The sequence below is a fragment of the Triticum dicoccoides genome, chromosome 7A, assembly GCF_002162155.2.
Source record: "Triticum dicoccoides isolate Atlit2015 ecotype Zavitan chromosome 7A, WEW_v2.0, whole genome shotgun sequence".
NCBI classification, from domain to species: domain Eukaryota; kingdom Viridiplantae; phylum Streptophyta; class Magnoliopsida; order Poales; family Poaceae; genus Triticum; species Triticum dicoccoides.
The window spans coordinates 500362736-500385821 of NC_041392.1; the positions used below are offsets into that span (position 1 = coordinate 500362736).

Genomic DNA, 23086 nt, shown 5'->3' on the forward strand with positions numbered 1-23086 from the left:
TTGGAGAGCCAGCAAGAGCCCTGAGTCGAGATGCTCAGGTACCCCCCCCCCTTTAATGTGCAAGTGGTCAGCATGGAGAAGAAGAGGTGTCGTGGACAGGCATCAAATAATCAAGCATGATGGGTCGAACGCATAGCCGGAAATAAACGCAAAAGGGATACATGCCGTTGGGTCTGACCCGAGCGACTTGGGGGATGATGCAGCCCGAGGGGCGCCTCCAACAAGGTAAGCCAACTTGTTGGAGCTCTTGACATTCGTTGGTGTTGTGGGTGTGGAGGTCGTGGTACACACAGTACCGACTTCCCTTGGAAGATTTGAGCTGATCTCTGCCCCACTTGGTGTCTGGTTCTGCCGTGAGCACGGCATCCCCCTTGCGCTTCACATCCTTGGCCTTGGGCTTCTTCTCTTCTGGGTCCACGGCAGGCAGCTTGAGGAGGGAGAGACGCCCTTCTTCAGCCCTGGCGCACTTGGTTGCCAAGTTGAACAACTGCAAGGAAGTGCACAGGTCTTCATGCATCGTCAGCTCCTCCTTCATCTTGACGTCGCGCACGCCGTCGGAGAAGGCTGAGATGATGGCCTCCTCGGTCACCTTGGGAATCTTGAGGCGTGCGTTGTTGAAGCGCTGGATGTACTTCTGTAGGGTCTCTCCGGGTTGTTGCTTGATGCGGCGCATGTCGCTCACGGCGGGTGGCCGGTTGCGAGTGCCTTGGAAGTTGGCAATGAAGCGGGTGCGCATCTCGTCCCAGGAGGAGATCGTGCCTGCAGCCAGGTTCAGGAGCCAGGTGCGGGCCCCGTCCTTGAGCGCCATGGGAAACCAGTTCGCCATGACCTTCTCGTCTCCGTTGGCAGCTTCGATGCCCAGCTCATAGAGCTGGAGGAACTCTGCAGGGTCGGCCGTGCCTCGTAACGAGGAGGCATGTCTGGCTTGAACTTGCCGGGCCACGCGACACTGCGTAGCTCGGTGGTGAAGGCACGACAGCCTGCTGTGGCCACGGAACGCCTTGGGTGACGGAGAGCTTGGTCTTGCATGTCCCCACGCGCTGCAGCTGGGAGCAGCGCGGGGTCTTGACATGCGGGAGCAGAAGCATGGTCGTGACGTGCTGGAGCAGGGAGCGCCCGGGCAGCTTCTTGCGGGCGAGGGACTTCTTGGCAGTTCTGCTCTTCCCGCGCTGGCACCTGACGGAGCGGGTTCCGCCCGGGGGCCACGCGCCTTGGAGCCATGGCGCCTTCTTGAGGAGGAGGCGGCGGGGGCACCGCCGGAGCTTCGTCGCCCGTGCAGGGCGGGGTGCGGTGCAGCGGAACGTGCGGCGCAGGAGAGCCCCCTGCGGCGCGGACGAGCTCGGCGACACGATCCAGCCATTCTTCGTAGACGTCGTCGACGGGACGGTAGCGCAGGAGCTCGTTTGCCGCAATGAGCGCAGCTCGAGCCTCCATGGGTGCGCGGAGCGTGCGGGACGAAGAACCAGCTGGGGTGAGCGAGGGAGTAGCGGTGCGGCCGTCTTGCCGCACGGACGGATGCTGAGACGGCGCTTGCTGCTCGTTCCCCGCCGGGCCGGTGGCGGCGTTGACGACAGGTGACGGGGAACGGGAGGACGCCCGCCGACAGGAGCCGTCTGGGCGAGGCGGGAAGCAAGAGCGGCCCGGCGCTCGGCGCGGGTCCGACGAGCGTCAGACATAGACGCGATGGTCGGAGGAGAACGGGGTGGTGGAAGACGAATTCCGGCGCACCCCTACCTGGCGCGCCAAATGTCGGATTTCGGGTTCCGGCAGACCCTTGAGGTTCGAACACTGGGGTGCGTGCGGAGATTTCGCCTTTTACCTACCTGCGCCCCACCGCCACGCTAAGATCTAAGCTATGAAAAGAACAGCACAAGAGACACAGGGTTTATACTGGTTCGGGCCACCGTTGTGGTGTAATACCCTACTTCAATGTGTGGTGTGGTGAATTGCCTCTTGGGCTGATGATGATGAGCAATACAAGGAAGAACAGCCTCGCGAGGGTCTGTTCTTGGCTGTGGGGATAAACTGCTAGGAGGAGTTCAATCATCCTTCTCTCTCTCTGTGTGTGTGATGCTACTCGATCCGATCCCAGCTTGTTTCTGGGTTGGCCGATTCTCGATCCCTCCTACCCTGGGGGTGGATAGTCCTATTTATAGGCAAAGGCCCTGGGCCTCTTCCCAAATATTGAGCGGGAAGGGCGCCAACAATTGGCCATTATGAAGGGGAACTCTGGTACACTTATCCTGACTAAAGTTGGTCCTCGCCTGCCAAAGGCTCTGGTGGTGACGCTGGCTTGGGCTCCACAATGACTTCCTCCCTGCCGTTGGACTGGTCTTGGTCTCGTTGCACCGAAACGGGTGCCTTTGCTTGATGCTCTCGCCTGCGCTTGCTCCCTTTGCACCAAAGAGGAAAGGAGGACACTGCGCGACTGGCGCCCGCCTGACGCCTTTGGTCGTCATGGCTTGCGTCACGGGCACCTCGTGAGGTACCCCGCCTTGATCTCTCCGCCTCCTCACGAGCCAGCTTGATGAGGCCGTGCCTGAGGAAGCTCCGTGTCGTCCGCCCCGCGAGGCTTGGCCCCTCGCGAGGGTCTTGGGTCTGTGTTGATGAAGATGGGTCGTGTTGGGCCCCCTTTGAGCCACGCCGCAGGCCGCAGGCAGGCAAGTCTGGGGACCCCCGTTCCCAGAACGCCGACAGTGTCTTCTGGTTCAAGAAAAATCGTCGGGAAAGTTTTATTCCGTTTGGTATTCCTTTTCTGCGAAACTTTAAAATAAGGAAAAAACAGAAACTGACACTGGCACTGGGATCTAGGTTAATAGGTTAGTCCCAAAAATCATATAAAATAGCATATTAATGCATATAAAATATCCAAAATAGATGATACAATAGCATGGAACAATCAAAAATTATAGATACATTGGAGATGTATCACACATCATTCTTCTAATGATGTGATCCCGTTATCAAATGACGACACATGTCTATGGTTAGGAAACCTTAACCATCTTTGATCAATGGGTAAGTCTAGTATAGGCTTACTAGGGACACGGTATTTGTTTATGTTATCACACATGTATTTAAGTTTCCGATCAATAAAATTCTAGCATGAATAATAAATCTTTATCATGAATAAGGAAATATAAAATAACAACTTTATTATTGCCTTTAGGGCATATTTCCTTCAATGTAGCATTTGAAAGGAGCTAACAACAAGAAGTGACGTTGAAGCCTCTTTGGGTTCGGCAACGATAATGGCTACGGACTGACAGAGTAGAGTAGCCAACTCTTTCAAACGTTATGACGTTTTGATCAAACATCCGTTGTAGATCCGATTGGACATTTACCAAAACATCAGTTGGACATTGACCAAAAATCTCCATTTGTTCATGGAAAAAGCTCCTTCAAACCTTCTATAGGGGCAGGACTGATAGGGTAGAGTGGCCAACTCCTATCCCTTCAAACGTTTTGACATTCACCACAACATCGGTTGTAGAATTGACCACAACATCCCTTGTAGATTGGTTTTAACATGACACCATTGTTATAGATTGGTAGTTCTTATATTCGTATACGCCATGCATAGACTTGATTACATTTCCAAGCTGAATTTATTTTGAAAGTGCATCTAGGCCCATGGTGTTGTTTTAGTATTGATGACACATAATTATATGTACTAATATGTTCGCTAAGTGAATACTCATGTCTTAGTCTCTTATACAAAAGGTGTCGAGGAGTATCAATCCCCTGAAATGACCTATGTCTGATATCAGTTTGACTCGTTCACGGAACATAATGCCCATCTGCTCAAGGCAGCAATGGAGGAGTGCATGCATCCTCTTTTTTTAGTCGGGCATCACTCCCTTTCTAATGCTACAATGAGATGTAGAAGAAATTTCCTTGTATGTTGATGGAACTCTCCCCACTTTTCATGTGGGACTAAACTCTCACTCATACCATGGCACCAGAAATGCCTATGGCAGATTTATACTTCCTCCGTTTTAAAATAAGTGTCTCAATTCTAGTACAACATACTAAAGTTATACTAGAGGTGAGATTTATTTTGGGACGGAGGGAGTATTAAGGAAATACTTCCTCTGTTTTTAAATATAAGTCTTTCCAATGCAAACTACAAACAGAACAAAATGAGTGAATCTGCCTTTTAAAATACGTCTGTATGCATTCATATGTGGCGCCCAAAGAGAATGTCCATAACCCCTGCTCCGCCCTATCCTGGGGCGACACGTGGGTGGCACCCGCAACCTAACATCGCCGGCCTCTTCTGCTCCTCTCCCCACGCCGCCGACAGATGAAGCCTTCGGGCGAAGCCCGTGTGGCAGACGGCGGTGGCGGGCTCCTTCTTGCGGCTCCCATGAGCGTTGGCGGCGGTTCCCGACGGGATTCGGCGATGCTCCGTGGCCACGACGGCTGCAGCCTTCAGGCGACATGCGGTGGCGGGGCTCGGCGAGTGGTGGTGGGACGCGGCAGTGGGTCTTGGTTGTGCGCTGGTCACTACTGAATCGATGTTGGCTGAGGCTCCTTTGTCTCTCTGTGTGTGCTGCTGCCCAGATCTGAAGGCCACAAGGCTTGGCAAAGGGGCCGCGCATGCTTGCACAATCAATGGAGGTGGTCCTAGGGTTCTGCTAGCGCCAAGACCGTGTTCTGCTTGATGCCGACCCTCATTGATTTGGCCCTTCACGAGTTTCGGAAGGCTCCGCCGGAGATCTCCATTAGGTGCTTGGCGCCTGTAGATTCCTGGATCGGATGGGATTCAATCATGTGCGTCCATATTTCAGCTCGTGTGGCTTCAGGAGGGCTTGACTCAAAGCTTCGTTAATTGCTGACATTATGGAACATGTCGGTATTTCGATTTCCACGATGAAGACAATGGCGAATAACGTCATGGTGGCTGAGGTCAGAGGTCTAGTAATGGCGGATCTAGTCTTCGAGGCGATGAGGAATTTGCTTGGTGATTCGTGACTCGTAGCAGCGGCATCGACAAAGAGGGGGTGGCGGCATAGGATGAGTTCAGAGTCTTTAGCTTTCGGGGTGAAAACCCAAGGTCTCGCCTTAATTGGTTGTGCCTAGCAGTGACCTTGTTGAAGGCATTGTTTTGAGAGCGCGCATTTTTTCGAGGGTGAAAATCTAAGATATATGATCGGGTGACGACGACACCTGTGCACTGTTTCCGTCTTGGATGCATCGCTTTTGGAGAATTTGAATTTCGGGGTGTTGTCTTGGTGGTGGTTTGTGCTACAGTTACTAGGAATTGATCATTTGTAGCGAGATCTTTTGTTTTTTCTTCTTTTTTTTTGTTTATGGGTTGTGTGCATCCGCAATGTCTCTAGGATATTTCATCGTTGCAGAGGCTGGGTGTAATTGGTATCTCTGTGTATTAATATATCCCCTTGTCGAAAAATATGCATTCATATTTTATTTTTTTTTTGAAAAGTATACATTCATATCTAGTCCACATTGAGATCTCTAAAAAGGCTTATATTTAGAAAAAACAGATGGAGTAGTTGATATATGGGCCTAAAGCCCATCTAAGTTTCTAACAGAGAGGACAGCCGTGTGAGAGTTTTGTCTCAAAAAAAAAACCGTGTGAGAGTAGGTAGCAAGGGATTCCGATGGCTGCGTCGGCGGATGAAGAGGATGGACGCTGGAGGCGGCGGAAGAAGCCACCGCCGGTGGCTGGCGGGAGTGTGGCGCAAAAAGAGACGAGTAGCGGCAGGTAAAGCAAGCCGCAACACATAACTTCACATTGAGCTTTTCTCAGAGAACCGTCAGTTCAGAATCACATAGATCGATTACATATCTACTATAGATGCTAGACAGGCGGAATAACTGCAGTCAGCAAAAGACACACACCACACACACACACACACACACACACACACACACACACACACACACACATCATAGCTACATAGGAGAACCAGAACTTGCAAAATGATTTTATGTAGTCCACAATGTGGGCTATCGTCTATCGACCGACTCGGCGAATGATCTCCAGGACCACGATATCCCCAGTTCTGGCGCGGTGAGTTACCCAGATCCTGAGGCCAATTTTTTGACCCCTCTTTCTCAACGGATGGTCCTTGGGGGGCGCATACCGAAACCGCGCTTCATCTTCTCGACACTGTTTGCGTAAACAAACTGTCAGCACAGACTCAAGTATGCAGATATTCTAAAGAGTCTAGACCATGACAGTACTAAATCAATAGAGTAAATTGTAAAAAACCACCACAATTGAGGACCCTAATTCAAGAAACCATCACCATTCGGTTTTTTTGCAAAAAACCACCACCATTGTGGTGACAGTTTTCAGAAAACACTGATCACTCAGATAAATACTTGCTGACTGTAAAACTGACAGATAGGTACCACTGTAAGAGATGATGTGGCAACTAAAACTAACGGCGTTTGACTCCAGTTTAGTTGACCGTCAAAACAAACAAGGGCCTGCATGTCAGTGTTATCTCTCTCCTCTCTTGGGGAAAAAAACTTCCACCCCGTAAAAATAAATTCCCACCGCTCCACTTCGCCGTCGTCCTCCCCTTCCCTTGCTCTGCGCCGTCGTCCTCCCCTTCCCTTGCTCTGCGCCGCCGCCCCGATCCGAAGGGATCCCACGCCAGACCGCCGGTCGCCGCCGGCGAGGCTAGCCGTCGCAGCCCCCGCCGTTTTTTATTCTACCTCGCCGCCTCGAGGCGTTGCCAGATCCCGGCGTTAGTCTGGGTAGATGAATCGGCGGCCGGAGGCGCGGCCTGGATTCAGGCGAGCACCCGGTGGTGGTCTGGCTAGGTGAAGCTGGAGCGGCGCTGCTCGCCGTTGACCTGCCTCGCCTCCTCTCCATCGCTCGACGGCAGTAGCGTCCACGTCGTGTCGTGAAACGCATGATACGCTGACTAGTGGCCCCCTTCTTCTAGTTTAACGGCCAGTTCAACAGCGTCATGTTTTGTTTGCCATGTCAGCACTTACAGCGGGCCCCATCGGTCAGAAACTGTGTCAATATGTGGTTACTAAGGGATCAGTGTTTTCTGAGAACTGTCACCACAATGGTGGTGATTATCTGCAAAAAAATCAAATAGTGGTGGTTTTCTGAATTAGGGTCCCTAATTATGACGGGCCCCATGGTAGGTATTCTAAACACGGTAGAAAAATATGTGGCAGTGACTTGACATCTTAAACAGGACAAAATCGCACGGTGATAAGTGTAACATGAGAAGATCTTGATGTGGCATAGGACCCATACAAAATTAATAGCATCTAAATCGATGTTCCCAAGTTACAATCAGTAGTTAACATATGTACTCCCTCCGTTCGGAATTACTTGTCATAGAAATGGATGTATCTAGACGTATTTTAGTTCTAGATACATCCATATCCGAGACAAGTAATTCCGAACGGAGGGAGTAATAACAAGAGAGGGCATGAAATGGGAGGCAAGCATCCGAAAAACCCACAATCTATCTGTCTTGAACTACTACTCAGTTCCAGAACTATATATCATCAACTGTATGATTATAAGATAACAGTACTTTACATAAAAATCATGAGGTTTTTCTTACCATATTGCATGCCGAACAACACACAGCACATACTAAAAGATTACCAAATTATCAACACAAAAGATTTCCTGACAGCCGTATTAAGATGGTCATAATAGCAAGATTTAAGTACTTGTACATCGGCTTGTTAAAGGAGCATGAGCATGCTACATATTACTATAACAGCATAAAATGGTTGCAGCATTGCTCATCAGAACTTATAACAGTAAACTGAAATGAAAAGATTTGAAGTCGGTATAAATTACTTACGTTGGTGCAAGTTTGCCAAGACAATAAAGTTCTTCACCAGAGACTTCATCGTACACTTTACCAGACATCTCAACCTTATATGATCTGTCAGGAGATTCTGAGAGACCTCGACCCACGAGCAAGTCGAAATCTTTCTGGTGAAGTTCTCTCCCATTGATAAAAATACCAGTATTTCCACCGGCGCAGTTCTTGGGCATAGGATAGTTAAGTTGCGGAATGTAGGGCTGCAATATGGAAATCCAGTTAAAAGCTTGAATGAAGATATGGCAGGGTAAGACAAACATATTAACCGCCCTCCAAATAAAAAAAACTCTTCTTACAGGTATCATGCCAAGGCACGATTGGCCCATTACACCCCAGAACCCTGCACGGTAATCATACCTAAACAAAGATACAAGGAAAATGTCAGATGTCAATGATGCTAGAGGGTTATATTTTGGATCACAACTGCAGTATCAACAGAGACTTAGATGAATAAAGGTGTAAATTACCAGTATTCACCAGGATAGATTGGTCCGGCAATCTTCTCAGCCTTCTTGACAGCACGATCGGAGATGGGATAGCCATTAATGAATACCTTTGCTCTGCCATTGCCCATTCCGTTGTTGATTTTAAAACTCTTCTTCATGAGATTGGTAAAGAATGAATCACCCGTTTTCGTGGCAATAGAGCGATCTACATGTTGAGCCCCAACACCGGGATCTTGACTGCAGTCTGGATCCTCGTACTCATCATCTGACAGGCTCATCACACTCACTACACGTACATCTTTTACAGTGTTGTGTCTACAAGTTTCAGTCAATACTGTCTTCTCATGCTCAGACCGGGTACTTCTGCTTCCTTTTCCTGATCCATTAACCACCCTCTCAGATGGTGAATGTGCAAAATGATGATGAAGAGGTAAACTCGGAACACGGCTAACAACTTGGGCTTCAACGGGCAGATCACTAGACCTAGGGGTGCCCCTCTGTGAATTAGATCTCGCAGGATTATTCTCATCTTCAAAAATGCTAGAAGACGATGATATACCCTGCACCTTTTCTGTGTCACTTGAGTTTGATTGCAGATCTCTTTCTCGAGAGCAATGACTCCCTGCAGAAAAGCTGTAAAGCGGAAGCAGTCTCTCATCAGTAGCAGAGTATGCATTGCTTCCTTGGACATCACTGGAGTTATTTCTACTAGCAGCAGACATGTGCGAAATTGGCGAAGGCGCTGAAACATCAAGCCTGCTTCCATCAAGCTTGACCACGATCACATGAGAGCATGACCCACAACGTAGCTTGTACTCATCCTTCCCCGGCAAGGGGCACTTCTTGGGAAGTTGCAGCACTTCATAACAGTTGTAGCATATGGTAAATGGGGCTCCGCAGGCAATCGGTTCACATGTTTGCGGAGGCTTCTTGCTCAGGTTGCCCCTCATGTGACCGCGGTGAATCGAAGCATTGATGCCTCTCGAATTGTTATTTTGCATGCCAAACATCACAGAACCGTTAACTGGGTACGCCCCAGGATATGGCACCCTGTGATGATTGAAACCCACCGGAGCCCCCTGAACAGGCAAGAACTCACGGTGATGACAATGCAGGCAAGAGCAAGCAGGCTGGTGGTAGAAACCGCCATGGTGGTAAGAGACGAGAGGGTCATGATTATGCTGTCCGAAGAAATAACTGTCACAATTCCTCCATGGATACTGACCAACAGGATAGCAAGGAGCCCCCATGTGTGTGGCAGGCTCTCTATATCCATGTAGATCTTGATGTGTGGGGACTGAAGCATAAGTATGCGGAACGCCAGGATTTTGCCCACTCAAGGATGGTGAGCACTGAGAACCGTTCCGCTGTAACTGAGGCGAGCCGTGCCGCAACCGACTCAGCAGTTCATGAGGACTGTATGAGCTCGAGGCATCCGCCACTCTACTTGTGGAGGCGCCTACACTGGGCTTCTCAGTGATTTCGCAGGATCTCTGCACCTGATCCCTCAGCTCATCAAGCATCCGTAAAAGCTCGGCGCGGTCTTTCTCAAGCCCACTAACACTGCTAGGACCGTCCATATTCCTCCCGTCTGCGCGCTGACTACCATTTGCATCTCCAAAGCTTGACTTCATCTGGTGTTCACCAAGATAAGCATTAGGAGGAATGGTGTCGACTACAGAGATACGAGATCTGTCACTTGGTCTCACTGGCTGCTTTACTTCTCCTTTCTCCTCATTCCGTATGCGCCGGTACTTGGCTTCCCGAATCTCCGTCTCCGTGCCGTCATCTCTAAGCGTGGCCTCAAACATCAAGCTGCTTGGCTCTCTTGGGATTTGGTCATCACCAGAACTACATCTGGAATCTCTGTGTTCTGGCATCATTCTTTGGGTTACTAATCTCTCTTCGGGAGTAGCTTGGACTCTCTGAGAGTTTTCTTCTGAGATAGTTTCAAAATTAGCTTCAGATACTGGTTCCTTCTTCTCTGGCGAACTCTCCAGCACTTCAAGGTACTTCACATGTACAACGTCAGTTTTGTCCAAACAAGTAGTCTCGGGTGCTGAGTGCTTTTTTGCTGTAAAATTGCACGGAGAAAGAAATATGTTAATTCTATACTTCCCTGTCACGAATTAGACATAAAATTTAGCATAAGTAATCGAGAAATGGAAGATTTCATAGGTGTAAATTTTTTTCAATGGCAGTCCTCAATACAACGTGCAACACAGTTTTTCTCATAACAGCACTGCGTTTGGGCTAAATTGTTTGCGCGCCTAACAACCAACATATAAAAGTGTGATCGGAATTTAAGTGGCAGAGTTTAGTGTCCGATTCTGTTCCACTCGTTCGGTTTCATTCAAGACTGAGTCAAACAAAATGAGAAGTTTCTGCTCCTACGATCTGGAAATTTTCAGACCAGACAAAACTTCTGAACCAAATATTCTACAGTGGAAACAAGAAAATGTCACCGCACTTCCCACAAGTTCTGAAGCTTCAGATGATTGGTTAAGATTTTAAAGACAAGCTTCTGAGACAGGTTAAGAATCAGAGGTTTCGCACATTTCAGGAAAAATGAGATAAGTTCAGAGAAAACACTAATTGGAGCAAGGGGAAACAAGGAAGAGAAAAGAAAATATTTTGCAATGTGCAAAACAAAAACTTGAAAAATCTGCGAAAAACTTGCCCTGCAGATATGGGATCTTTATAAACTGGAAATCAATCAATAATCTATCTAGAGTTTTTTTACTTGGACTTATCTAGAGTTGAGCAAACAAAAAGTAGGAACTAGAGTTGAACGAATTAATCCAAACAGAGAAACTGATGCGGCAGAAATATACTACTATAACAGAAGAAACAAAACACAATGCAGGGCATGGAGGTAACATAAACAGAGAGTGAGAGAGGGGGCGAAAGAAGAGCGACCTTGGAGAGTGGTGCCGCATCCGCCGCAGACGTAGACGGAGTAGTTGGGCAGCTCCGGCAAGAACTTCTCGCACTTGGGGCACCGCACCACCCGCACCTGCTGCTCGGCCGCCGCCGCCGCCGCGGCGGAAGCGGAACACGAGGCACCCGACCCCTCCTCCCCCTCCATTGACGACGGAGTGAGTGATTCCTTCAACCCTCACCCGCCGACGCCAATGCCCGGACTCCAAGAAGCGAGAACCCCGAGGAACTGACCAGAACAATGGCCGGAGCCCAAGAACGCCAACGGCAAGGCGCCAAGAGCAGGGCAGCGGTACGACCGACTGACTGACCGGGGGAGGAACCAAGAAGAAGGAGAGAGATATAGAGTTGAAGCAGAGCTCAGCTCGCCGGGGAGAAGTGGAAAAGGCCAGGCCTGGTGCTCTGGTCCAAGCCAGGGAACAAGCGGAAGAGACCGAGGTCCAGGCAATCATAAGCTTCCATCCATCCCGCCCTCTCTCTCTCTCTCTCTTGCGTCGGTCGGCGTCGCCTGAGCAGAGCTTGAGCTGAAGCTGAGAGCAAAGCCGCGCCTCGCCTTTGCCCGCCTTGCGCTTTGGCTGCTTTCGCTCGATGCCTTTTGTTCTCTCTCTCTCCGCCTTCTCGGGGCTGCCGCCGCTGCGGGAAGTAAAGCTGGTCGTGAGGAGTAAAGTAAAGAGTGAGGGGATGGGGAGAGAATAATATTGTTCTTTTGTGGGAAAAGACCGAGCAGCTCCTCTCCAACTGCATGGAACTTGGTGTTGGTAGTAGGACTAGTAGTATTGCTCTTTTGTTTTCCTCACGTTTATCCGGACAAAACAGCCGTCTTACTAGCTTGTTTGTTGCTCTCTGGATGTCCAAAGCCCGAGGGCGCCCAAGCCTAGATCATGCTCCGACAGCATATCTTGTGATGATCAAAATGGGATGATCCCATTTCCTCAGCTTAAAATGGACTCTCGGCATCTCCAAAGGCAGTCCTCCATTCCCCGAAATGCCAAAATTTAAACTAATGCCATTATGATTCTGAAGAAATCCTTACATGAGACTAAAAAATGTCTCATTGTAATCTATTTTTTTTGTGTAAATCCTTTTACCACAAGTTGTGTTTTATACTTTTCTACATTCCTTTAGAGTCATATTTAGTTTTGTAAACCCATTTACAGCCTACTGTTTTGGCTTCTTTAAGAATAATCTCAAACATCTTTGGAACTCATCGATTTCATCTCGTCTTTCATTGCCTCCAGCCACTTTGATGAGTGAGGGCTTCTCATGGCTTCTTCATATGAAGTGGGATCACCTTTCATACGAACATTTTCTGTGTTATATACTTTATAATCAGTAGAAATAGCTGACTTTTTGGATCTTGTAGACCTTCCAAGGGCCTCACCCCTAGGCTCATTCTATGCTTCACCTTCCGTCACATCTTTTAAAAGTGGCTGCTGCACCTTCCCTTCATGCTCAACAACACGTTCAGTCGGCTCCTGACGAACAAGTTCCGGATCTTCCCCCATAGTTATCATGGTTAGAGTTACAACAGGTGCTTGCACCGCAACCTCAGGGATTGCCGGTGCAGGTACAACAGGTAGTGAGAAAAATGTCTCCTGAATCATCGGATTAGGTGCATGCACCCTCTTCTCCTCAAGATCAATTTTCCGAGCTACCATATGCTCCCCTCATCATTTCGTCCCCCAAGAAAACTGCATGTCTTGTTTCTACAAACTTTGTGTATCTCTCTAGACAGTAGAAACGAGAACCTTTTGATCTATCAGGATAGCCAATGAAGTGGCAATTGCCTGTTTTGGGATCTAACTTTGCAATATTTGGATTAAACACTTTTGCCTTAGCCGGGCTCCCCCAGACTCTCAAGTGCTGTAGAGAGGGTACTCTTCCTGTCCATAACTCATACAGTGTTTTGGGCACCGACTTGCCTGGTACTCCATTGAGAATGTGAATGACGGTTTTAAGCGTCTCCATCCATAATCCCAATGGCAAGGTGGAATAACTCATCATACTGGGCACCATATCCATAAGTGTACGGTTACGCCTTTCAGCTACTCTATTTTGCTCAGGCTCTCCTGGCATTGAATGCTGGGCCACTATGTCAGTCTCCTGTAGGAACTTTGCAAAAGCTCTAGGACATGGCCATATGGAGTGTGCCAACCGTAGTACTCCCCCCGTGGTCAGATCTTACTATCTTTATTCTTTTATCATGCTGATTTTCAACTACAGATTTGAATATCTTAAATTTATCCAACGCTTCAGATCTTTCTTTGATTGGATAAATATAACCATATCGGGAGTAATCATCTGTGGATGTTATGAATGAGTCGTAGCCATCCACACTTTTCACAGGAAATGGTCCACAAATGTAAGTGTGAATGATTTCTAGTGTTCCTGTGCTACAGTTTGCACTCTTTTTTGATTTGTTTTACATACTTTCCTTTAATGCGATCTATGCATTGCTCTATGTCTGAGAACTCTAATGGAGGAAGAATTTCTTTTTTAACTAGTATTTCTATTCTCCCCCTCGAAATATGGCCCAAGCGACAGTGCCATAATTTCGATTAGTCATGAGTTCTCTTTCTTTTCTTTTGTTCTTTACCCAACGCAGAAACATGCTCATTCACATTACACACGGAATACACTTTTTCACACAGTGATAATAAATAAAGCTCATTGTGAAGTAAAGCATCACCCACATAAGCATTATTAAACCATATGGCACACTTGCCATGTCCAAAAAAACATTCATAATGATCTTTGTCCAAACATGAAACACTAATCAAATTTCTGTGACAAGAAGGAACATATAAAACATCTCTAAGCAAAAGCGTGAATCCATCAGCTAACTCCAGGGAGATGTCGCCGACAACTTCAATTTCTACTTGAACTCCATTTGCAACCTCAATGCATCTTTCACTTCTTTGCATAGTCCGCGTCGAATGAAATCCCTGTAATGAATTTGCAACATGAACGGTTGCACCTGAGTCAATCCACCAAGTAGATTTTGAAAACTGTGTATACAAGGATTCATTTACAAATGAAACAATGTTGTTACCTCTCTTTGCCATTATTGACTTCAGCCAAACAGGGCAATCTTTCTTGTAGTGCCCGGTCTGCTTACAATGGAGACATGTGTCTTTGTCCACTGGAAAAGACTTTTGCTGATGCTGATGGTGCGTGGGACCTTTTCCATGTGGCTTTGAAGGAGAACCTTTGCCACTTTGATTGTAGTTCTTTTTCTTATTATCATTCACATAGTTTAGAGAACCACCATACGTGGTTTGAAATCTTTCCTCTTCTTGCACAATATGTGTGTGCAAGAAGAGGAAAGAATTAAAACCACGTATGGTGAAGATTTAAAACCACGTATGGTGGTTCTCTGAACTATGTGAATGATAATAAGAAAAAGAACTACAATCAAAGTGGCAAAGGTTCCCCTCCAAAGCCACATGGAAAAGGTCCCACGCACCATCAGCATCAGCAAAAGTCGTTTCTAGTGGACAAAGACACATGTCTCCATTGTAATCAGACTGGGCACTACAAGAAAGATTGCCCTGTTTGGCTGAAGTCAATAGTGGACAAAGACAAATTGTTTCCTTTGTAATGAATCCTTGTATACACAGTTTTCGAAATGTACTTGGTGGATTGACTTAGGTGCAACCGTTCATGTTGCAAATTCATTACAGGGATTTCATTCGACGCGGACTATGCAAAGAAGTGAAAGATGCATTGAGGTTGCAAATGGAGTTCAAGTAGAAATTGAAGCTGTCGGCGACATCTCCCTGGAGTTAGCTGATGGATTCACGCTTTTGCTTAGAGATGTTTTATATGTTCCTTCTTGTCACAAAAATTTGATTAGTGTTTCATGTTTGGAGAAAGATCATTATGAATGTTTTTTTGGACATGGCAAGTGTGCCATATGGTTTAATAATGCTTATGTGGGTGATGCTTTACTTCACAATGAGCTTTATTTATTATCACTGTGTGAAAAAGTGTATTCCGTGTGTAATGTGAATGAGCATGTTTCTGCGTCGGGTAAAGAACAAAAGAAAAGAAAGAGAACTCATGACTAATCGAAATTATGGCACTGTCGCTTGGGCCATATTTCGAGGGGGAGAATAGAAATACTAGTTAAAAATGAAATTCTTCCTCCATTAGAGTTCTCAGACATAGAGCAATGCATAGATCGCATTAAAGGAAAGTATGTAAAACAAATCAAAAAAGAGTGCAAACTGTAGCACAGGAACACTAGAAATCATTCACACTTACATTTGTGGACCATTTCCTGTGAAAAGTGTGGATGGCTACGACTCATTCATAACATCCACAGATGATTACTCCCGATATGGTTATATTTATCCAATCAAAGAAAGATCTGAAGCGTTGGATAAATTTAAGATATTCAAATCTGTAGTTGAAAATCAGTATGATAAAAGAATAAAGATAGTAAGATCTGACCGCGGGGGGAGTACTACGGTTGGCACACTCCATATGGCCAAGTCTTAGAGCTTTTGCAAAGTTCCTACAGGAGACTAACATAGTGGCCCAGTATTCAATGCCAGGAGAGCCTCAGCAAAATGGAGTAGCTGAAAGGCGTAATCGTACACTTATGGATATGGTGCCCAGTATGATGAGTTATTCCACCTTGCCATTGGGATTATGGATGGAGGCGCTTAAAACCGTCATTCACATTCTCAATGGAGTACCAAGCAAGTCGGTGCCCAAAACACTGTATGAGTTATGGACAGGAAGAGTACCCTCTCTATAGCACTTGAGAGTCTGGGGGAGCCCGGCTGAGGCAAAAGTGTTTAATCCAAATATTGCAAAGTTAGATCCCAAAACAGGCAGTTGCCACTTCATTGGCTATCCTGATAGATCAAAAGGTTTTCGTTTCTACTGTTCAGAGAGATGCACAAAGTTTGTGGAATTAAGACATGCAGTCTTCTTAGAAGACAAAATGATGAGGGAGGGCATGGTAGCTCGGAAAATTGATCTTGAGGAGAAGAGGGTGCATGCACCTAATCCAATGATTCGGGAGCCATTTTTCTCACTATCTGTTGTACCTGCACCGACAATCCCCGAGGTTGCGATGCAAGCACCTGTTGTAACTCCAACCATGACAACTATGGGAGAAGATCCGAAACCTGTCTATCAGGAGCCGACTGAACTTGTTATTGAGCATGAAGGGGAGGTGCAGCAGCCACTTTTAGAAGATGTGCCGGAAGGTGAGGCACAGAATGAGCCTAGGAGTGAGGCCCTTAGAAGGTCCGCAAGACCCAAAAGGTCAGCTATTTCTACTGATTATAAAGTTTATAACACAGAAAAGGATTGTATGGAAGGTGATCTCACTTCATATTAAGAAGCCATGAGAAGCCATCACTCATCAAAGTGGCTAGAGGCAATGGAAGACGAAATGAAATTGATGAGTTCCAAAGATGTTTGGGACTTGGAGAATATTCCTAAAGGAGCCAAAACAGAAGGTTGTAAATGGGTCTACAAAACTAAGTATGACTCTAAAGGGAATGTAGAAAAGTATAAAACACGACTTGTGGCAAAAGGATTTACACAAAGAGAAGAGATAGATTATAATGAGACATTTTCCTCAGTCTCATGTAAGGATTCCTTCAGAATCATAATGGCATAAGGCATTAGTTGCACATTTTGATTTAGAGTTACATTAAATGGATGTAAAGACGACATTTCTCAACGGGGATTCAAAAGAAAAGGTTTACATGAAACAACCAAAGGTTTTATCATGGAAGGCAAGGAATATATGGGATGCCGCCTAAATAAATCCATTTATGGATTAAGGCAAGCCTCTAGATAGTGGTATCTAAGGAGATCTGATTCCCTAGAGATAAGAGGGTATTCAGACGCAGATTTTGTGGGAGACAGAGATGATAGGAAATCCATGTCAGGATGTGTGTTCACTCTCGCTGGAGGGGCTATTTCGTGGAAAATCTCCAAAATGTCAATAGTTGCATCGTGCATGATGTATGCAGAATTCATAGCATGTTTTGAGGCCACGGGGCAGGCGATATGGTTAAAGAAATTTATACCCGACTTGAAAGTGGTAGATTGTATTGACAAACCACTAAAGATGTACTATGACGACCAGCCCGCAGTATTCTATGCTCACAACAACAAGTCGAGCAATGCTGCCAAAACAATAGAGATAAAGTATTATGTTGTGAAAGATAAAATCTAGGATCACACTATAAGTCTCGAGCATATAAGGACAAAGGATATGCTTGCGGGTCCGCTTACGAAAGGCTTACCACCCAATGTGTTCAAGGAACACTTAGGCGGCATGGGTTTAAGGGAAAGCCTATGACTCCTGAATCATGAGAGGCCCAAAAGAAACAGAATTTGTTTAAAAACAGGGAGGTATATTGTAGTTGTCTGATTCTATGGGTAATTGAGTTGTGATGATGAAAATGCTTTATGTGCCAATCAGTGATGAAACTTGTAAAGTATAAAGTTAAAAGTAAAGTTGAGATCAAGGGTCGCTGGTACTACCGCCCCTGTTGTGGTCTCGATTTTTTCGTGTCGAGTTTCCGTAAAGGACTACGCAGGGGAGCGGTAGTAGGGACGGCAGTAGCGCGCGGTAGTACCGCTTATATTAGCGGTAGTACTGCTCCTACGTCCATTCCAACTGCCGCTCAGCTCGCTGCCCTCCTCTGTTTTCCACCGGCTGTAGGGAGCGGCAGTGCCGCTTCTATTAGCGGTAGTACCACCCTAGTGCGTGTACATCTTCTCCCTCTGCCCTGGTTACCCTATGCCTGCTTGCCACAACGGCAGTACCGCTGTGGCAACGGTAGTACGCCCAGATGCGGGTTGCAGGCTGCATAATGGTTGGATGTGTCCCCCCACTATATAAAGGGGTCTTCTTCTCCAAGAAGACTTACCTCTTCTCCACAAAACTACATTGTTGCTCCACAAGCTTATTTTCGCCCGATCTCTCTCCCTAGCCAATCAAACTTGTTGATTTTCTAGGGATTGGTTGAGAATGCCCATATCTACACTTCCACCAAGAGAAATTTGATTTCCCCCTACTAATCCCTTGCGGATCTTGTTACTCTTGGGTGTTTGAGAACCCTAGACGGTTGAGGTCACCTCGGAGCCATATTCCATTGTGGTGAAGCTCCATGGTTTCGTTGGGAGCCTCCAATTAAGTTGTGGAGAGAGCCCCAACCTTGTTTGTAAAGGTCTGGTTGCCGCTTTCAAGGGCACCAATAGTGTAATCATGGCATCTCGCATTGTGTGAGGGCGTGAGGAGAATATGGTGGCCCTAGTGGCTTCTTGGGGATCATTGTGCCTCCACACCGCTCCAACGGAGACGTACTTCCCCTCAAAAGGAAGGAAGTTCGGTAACACATCCTTGTATTCACCGGCTCCACTCTTGGTTATCTCGTGCCTTTACTTGTGCAAGCTTATTTGTATTATAACCCTTGTTTGCTTGTGTGCTTGTTGTTGTTGCATCATATAGGTTGCTCACCTAGTTGCATATATAGACAACCTATTTTGATGCAAAGTTTAAATTGGTAAAGAAAAGCTAAACATTGTTAGTTGCCTATTCACCCCCCTCTAGTCAACTATATCGATCATTTTAATTGGTATCAGAGCCTCATCTCTTTATTAAGGATTTTACCGTCCAAAGAGTATGGTTGACACCATAGACGGTGAGAAGGAGCACTCCGGTGTGAATCCGTTCTCATCTACGGCCGATGGGGGAACCACGATCTCTCGTGAGGAATTTAATGCGGCTTTGGACACATTGAAAACCTCCATGACGACCGAGGTTGAAACCATGTTTAATAAATTCTTAGAAGGGCTTAAACTATCTACCGCACCTATGAAAGTGGGTGATCCCACTAACAAGGTGACGGATGCTAACTTCGACAAGGGGGAAGCTACTAGTGAAAAGGCTCCTTCTTCTAGTGGTAAAATTGGCAACGACATCTTTGCGCATGTGGAACCTCCACTTACTTATGGTGGACCGATTCCTTCCACTCATTTGAATCATGTCGGTCCTCCCCCTAAGATTGTGAAAATGAGGACTTTGATTCTTGGGTTTATCGCATTAAGCATCATTTGAACCATGTTAATACTAACCTTTGGAGAATCATTGAAGAAGGTTTTTATCCGCATGACCGAAGCAACTTCACCCCTAGAGAAGCCGTGGATAACCAATTCAATGAGAATGCTCTCTTCATCATCCAAGATGCAATTCCACCCAAAGATCTCGCTCATCTCCGGCCCTTCATCGTGGCCAAGGACGCATGGCACCATGTTGTTTCCCTCTACAGGGGAAGCGCAAGCATTCAACGCTCCAACTATGAAGTGGTGAAAGATGAAGCCGATGAGTTCGCAATGAAAGAAGATGAAGAACCTCGTGAGATTTATCAGATATTAACTACTCTCGCGTTCTCACTCTGAGATCATGGGAGCAAGGATACAGATGACAATTGGATCAAGCGCAAATTCCTCAAGGCCATGATGCCTTACCACAAGGCCATGTCCTCCGTAATTCGTCAACGGTCGGACTTCCACACCTTGTCCTCAAGTAAGGTGTTGGATGAGTTTGTGGCTATGAGTATCTTGGACAAGACTGCCGACAATGCGGTGTTACACTCTCAAAGAGCAAAGAAGCCCAACCTTGCCTTGAAGGCCAAGGTTAGTGTGGAAGAAGAGGACGAAGAGGGAGAAGAGGAGAGCAATCCCGAGGATACAAAATATGCTTATCATGACCACATGGCTCTCGCTTCAAGGCAATTTTGGAACAAGAAGAACACGAGATCCAACTTCAACAAGAACAACTCAAGTGGTGCAAAGGGCAAGCCTCGAATGAGAACATGCTACAATTGTGGCAATGTGAGTCACTTTGTTGCGGAATGCCCATATGAGAAGAGGGAAGACAATGGTGGCACTCATCCGAAAAGACAAGGCCAAGTCTTTCCCCAACAAGAGCAACTTCACCAAGAAGATCCCTCCCAAGGTGATGGTGGCACAAGAAGAGTACAATGAGGACGATGATGATGAAGACGGTGAGTCGGTTGTCATGGCCTCCGTTGCCATTGCAACAACTCCACGGGTGTCTCTCTTCGACTCACCCAATGAGAACATCACCGCCAAGTGCCTCATGGCCAAAGCCACCAACAAGGTAACCCCCAACATCAAAACTACCATCATTACTAATCCTTCCTTGACGGATTGCATTGATGAACATGAGGGGCATAATGAGGAGGAAATGAATTTGAGTCCTTTATGAGTAAGCTCAAGGGTAAATCCAAGAAGCACTTTGTTGCTCTCTTGGAACAACCTGGTGAAGCCAATGACATGATCGAGGCTCACGAAGATACCATCTCCAAGATGGAGGGGCATAGACGTGACTATGTCGATGAGATTTCAGATCTCTCTAATGCTCTTGAGGAAGAGCGCAGTCATCGTTTGGATCTTGAGGAGTCGTATAACAATGGCCATGCTAAACTAAAGAAAGATCTTGATCATGCTCTTGCTGTATCTCGTGTGCTAAACTCTGAGAAGGCCAAGCTTGGGGTTGATCTTGCTAGACTCAAAGAGGAGTTTGACTTACTTGAAAAGGCTTAGAAGGTCTTGAAGGGTGCTCATGCTAGCCTCAAAGAGTCTCATGATCAACTCCAAGTAAAGCTAACCAAGGAGAAAGCCACTTTTCCTCATATGGTTTTAATTGATAATGCAAATGCTACTAACCCTTGTTGTGAGCATGTGCATCTTGTTGAGGAAAATGCAAAGTTGAAGGAGCAACTTGAGAAAGGCGTTGTGTCATGCATACAAGGCGAGAAGAATCTCAACGACCTTTTGAGCAAACAAAAGGAATTTGTGGCCAAGGAAGGGATTGGGTTTGCACCCAAATCCAAGAACAAGAAGAAGAATGACAAGGCCAAACGACCTCCTCCTCTCATGCAAACTTTTGTCAAAGAGGGAGAGGGTGCCTCTAAGAAGAAGAAGAATGTGAAGGGTGGTGGTGTCAAGAAGGTCAATGCCACTCCTTCCAACAACGCCAGAGATTTTAACCCTTCCTATGTGTTATGACGTGCTAGTGATGGGCATGTCTATGCTAAATTTGTTGTTTCTTCTTATGAGTACATCGAATGGTCTATTTGGGTTCCTAAGACCCTTGTCACTAACATCAAAGGACCCATTACAAAATGGGTACCTAAAACCAAGCATTGATCTCTTGTAGGTGTTTTCTTCCGGTAGGGGATCATGGTTGCTCGATAGTGGAGCCACTAATCATATGACCGGAAGCAAGGACTTGGTGGTGGACATGCAAAAGATTTCATCTATGCCCACCAACATCGAGTGGGGTGATGCCTCATCCTCTAAGGTATTGGGGATTGGCAAGCAGGTTGTCATTTCTCATGATCTCACGATCAAGAAGGTCATGCTTGTTGAGTCCCTTGCATATAAGTTACTTTCCGTTCGTCAACTTGCAATCATGGGCTTTGGCACTTTCTTTGATATTGATACCATGGCCCTCTTGTGGAGCAATACTCTTAAATTAGCCTTTGTTGGGCATGTCGAGAACGGTCTCTATGTGATTAACTTTTCGTTGCAACCCACTAAGACCGTGACATGCCTAATGGCTAAAGTTGACATGGGATGGCTTTGGCATCGCCGTTTAGCCCTTGTGATATGAGATCTTTGCAAAGTCTTCTCAAGGGGGACCATGTCCATGGACTAACAAATGTTAGTTTTGCCAAAGATCGTGCTTGCAGTGCTTGCATTGAAGGAAAGCTTCATGAGAAGGCTCACCCTCCCACGACTATCATTTACTCAAAGAGGCCTTTGGAGCTCCTTCACTTGGATCTCTTTGGGCCTCCATCCTTTGATAGTCTTGGTGGTAGAAAGTATTGCTTGGTGACTATGGATGACTATTCAAGATACACTTGGGTGTACTTCTTCAAGAGGAAGAGTGAGACCCAACAAACCGTCATTGACTTTGCAAATGAAGCTCAACGTCAACACAATGCAAAGATCTTGACAATAAGAAGTTACAACGGCACCGAGTTCAAGAACTACACCTTGGATGAGTTTCTTAGTGATGAGGGGATCAAACGTCAATATTCCGCACCTTACACCCCTCAACAAAATGGTGTAGCGGAGAGGAAGAACCGGACGTTGATGGATGCAGCAAGAACCATGATGGCGGAGTTCAAGTCTCCATACAACTTTTGGGTAGAAGCCATCAACACCGCGTGTCATGCATCCAATCGGCTCTACCTCCGCAAAGGCTTGAACATGACTCCATATGAGATACTCACCGGTAGCAAGCCCAACCTCAAGTACTTCCGGGTGTTCGGGTGTAAGCGTTTAATTCTCAAGAAAGGTGTTCGTTTGTCTAAATTTAAGGCTAGAGCTCATGAGGGCATATTTGTTGGTTATGCTACAAACTCTCATGCTTACCGTGTCCTTAATAAGTCCACGGGACTTATTGAGGAAACTTGTAGCGTGGAGTTTGATGTGAATAACGGCTCCCAAGTGGAGCAAAGTGGTACTTGTGATGTAGGTGATGAAATTCCTCCCCAAGCCATAATAAGAATGGGTGTTGGTTTTATCCTACCCATTGAGGAACCCCTTGTGGCCGAAGGAGAAGGACAATGTTCTACTCAAGTGGAACCATCACCAACCGAAGACCCACACGCTTCTGAGGAACAAAGTGAAGGCCCTCAAGCTCATGAACAAGACCAAGGGCAAGATCTACCTCAAGATGGTGTTGAATCACCAAGTGATGCCCAAGGTCAAGTTCTCTCATCCAAGAAAGCACTACAAAAAAAGACACATCTGTGACATTTTGGGCCGAACGAAATTTTTTTCTGT

At 46.5% G+C, this 23086-nt stretch overlaps 1 protein-coding gene across 1 annotated transcript; it reads right to left on the minus strand.

The window, feature by feature from the left end:
* Positions 1 to 5751: 5751 nt before the first annotated feature.
* On the minus strand, positions 5752 to 11847 carry LOC119330748 (protein ENHANCED DISEASE RESISTANCE 4-like). The gene is made up of 5 exons (XM_037603875.1): positions 11207 to 11847; positions 8309 to 10361; positions 8138 to 8198; positions 7818 to 8041; positions 5752 to 6139 (listed from the first exon to the last, which is right to left on the minus strand). The coding sequence occupies exons 1-5, from the start codon at positions 11373 to 11375 to the stop codon at positions 6085 to 6087; spliced, it is 2562 nt and encodes an 853-aa protein (XP_037459772.1). The 5' UTR covers positions 11376 to 11847; the 3' UTR covers positions 5752 to 6084.
* Positions 11848 to 23086: the final 11239 nt, after the last annotated feature.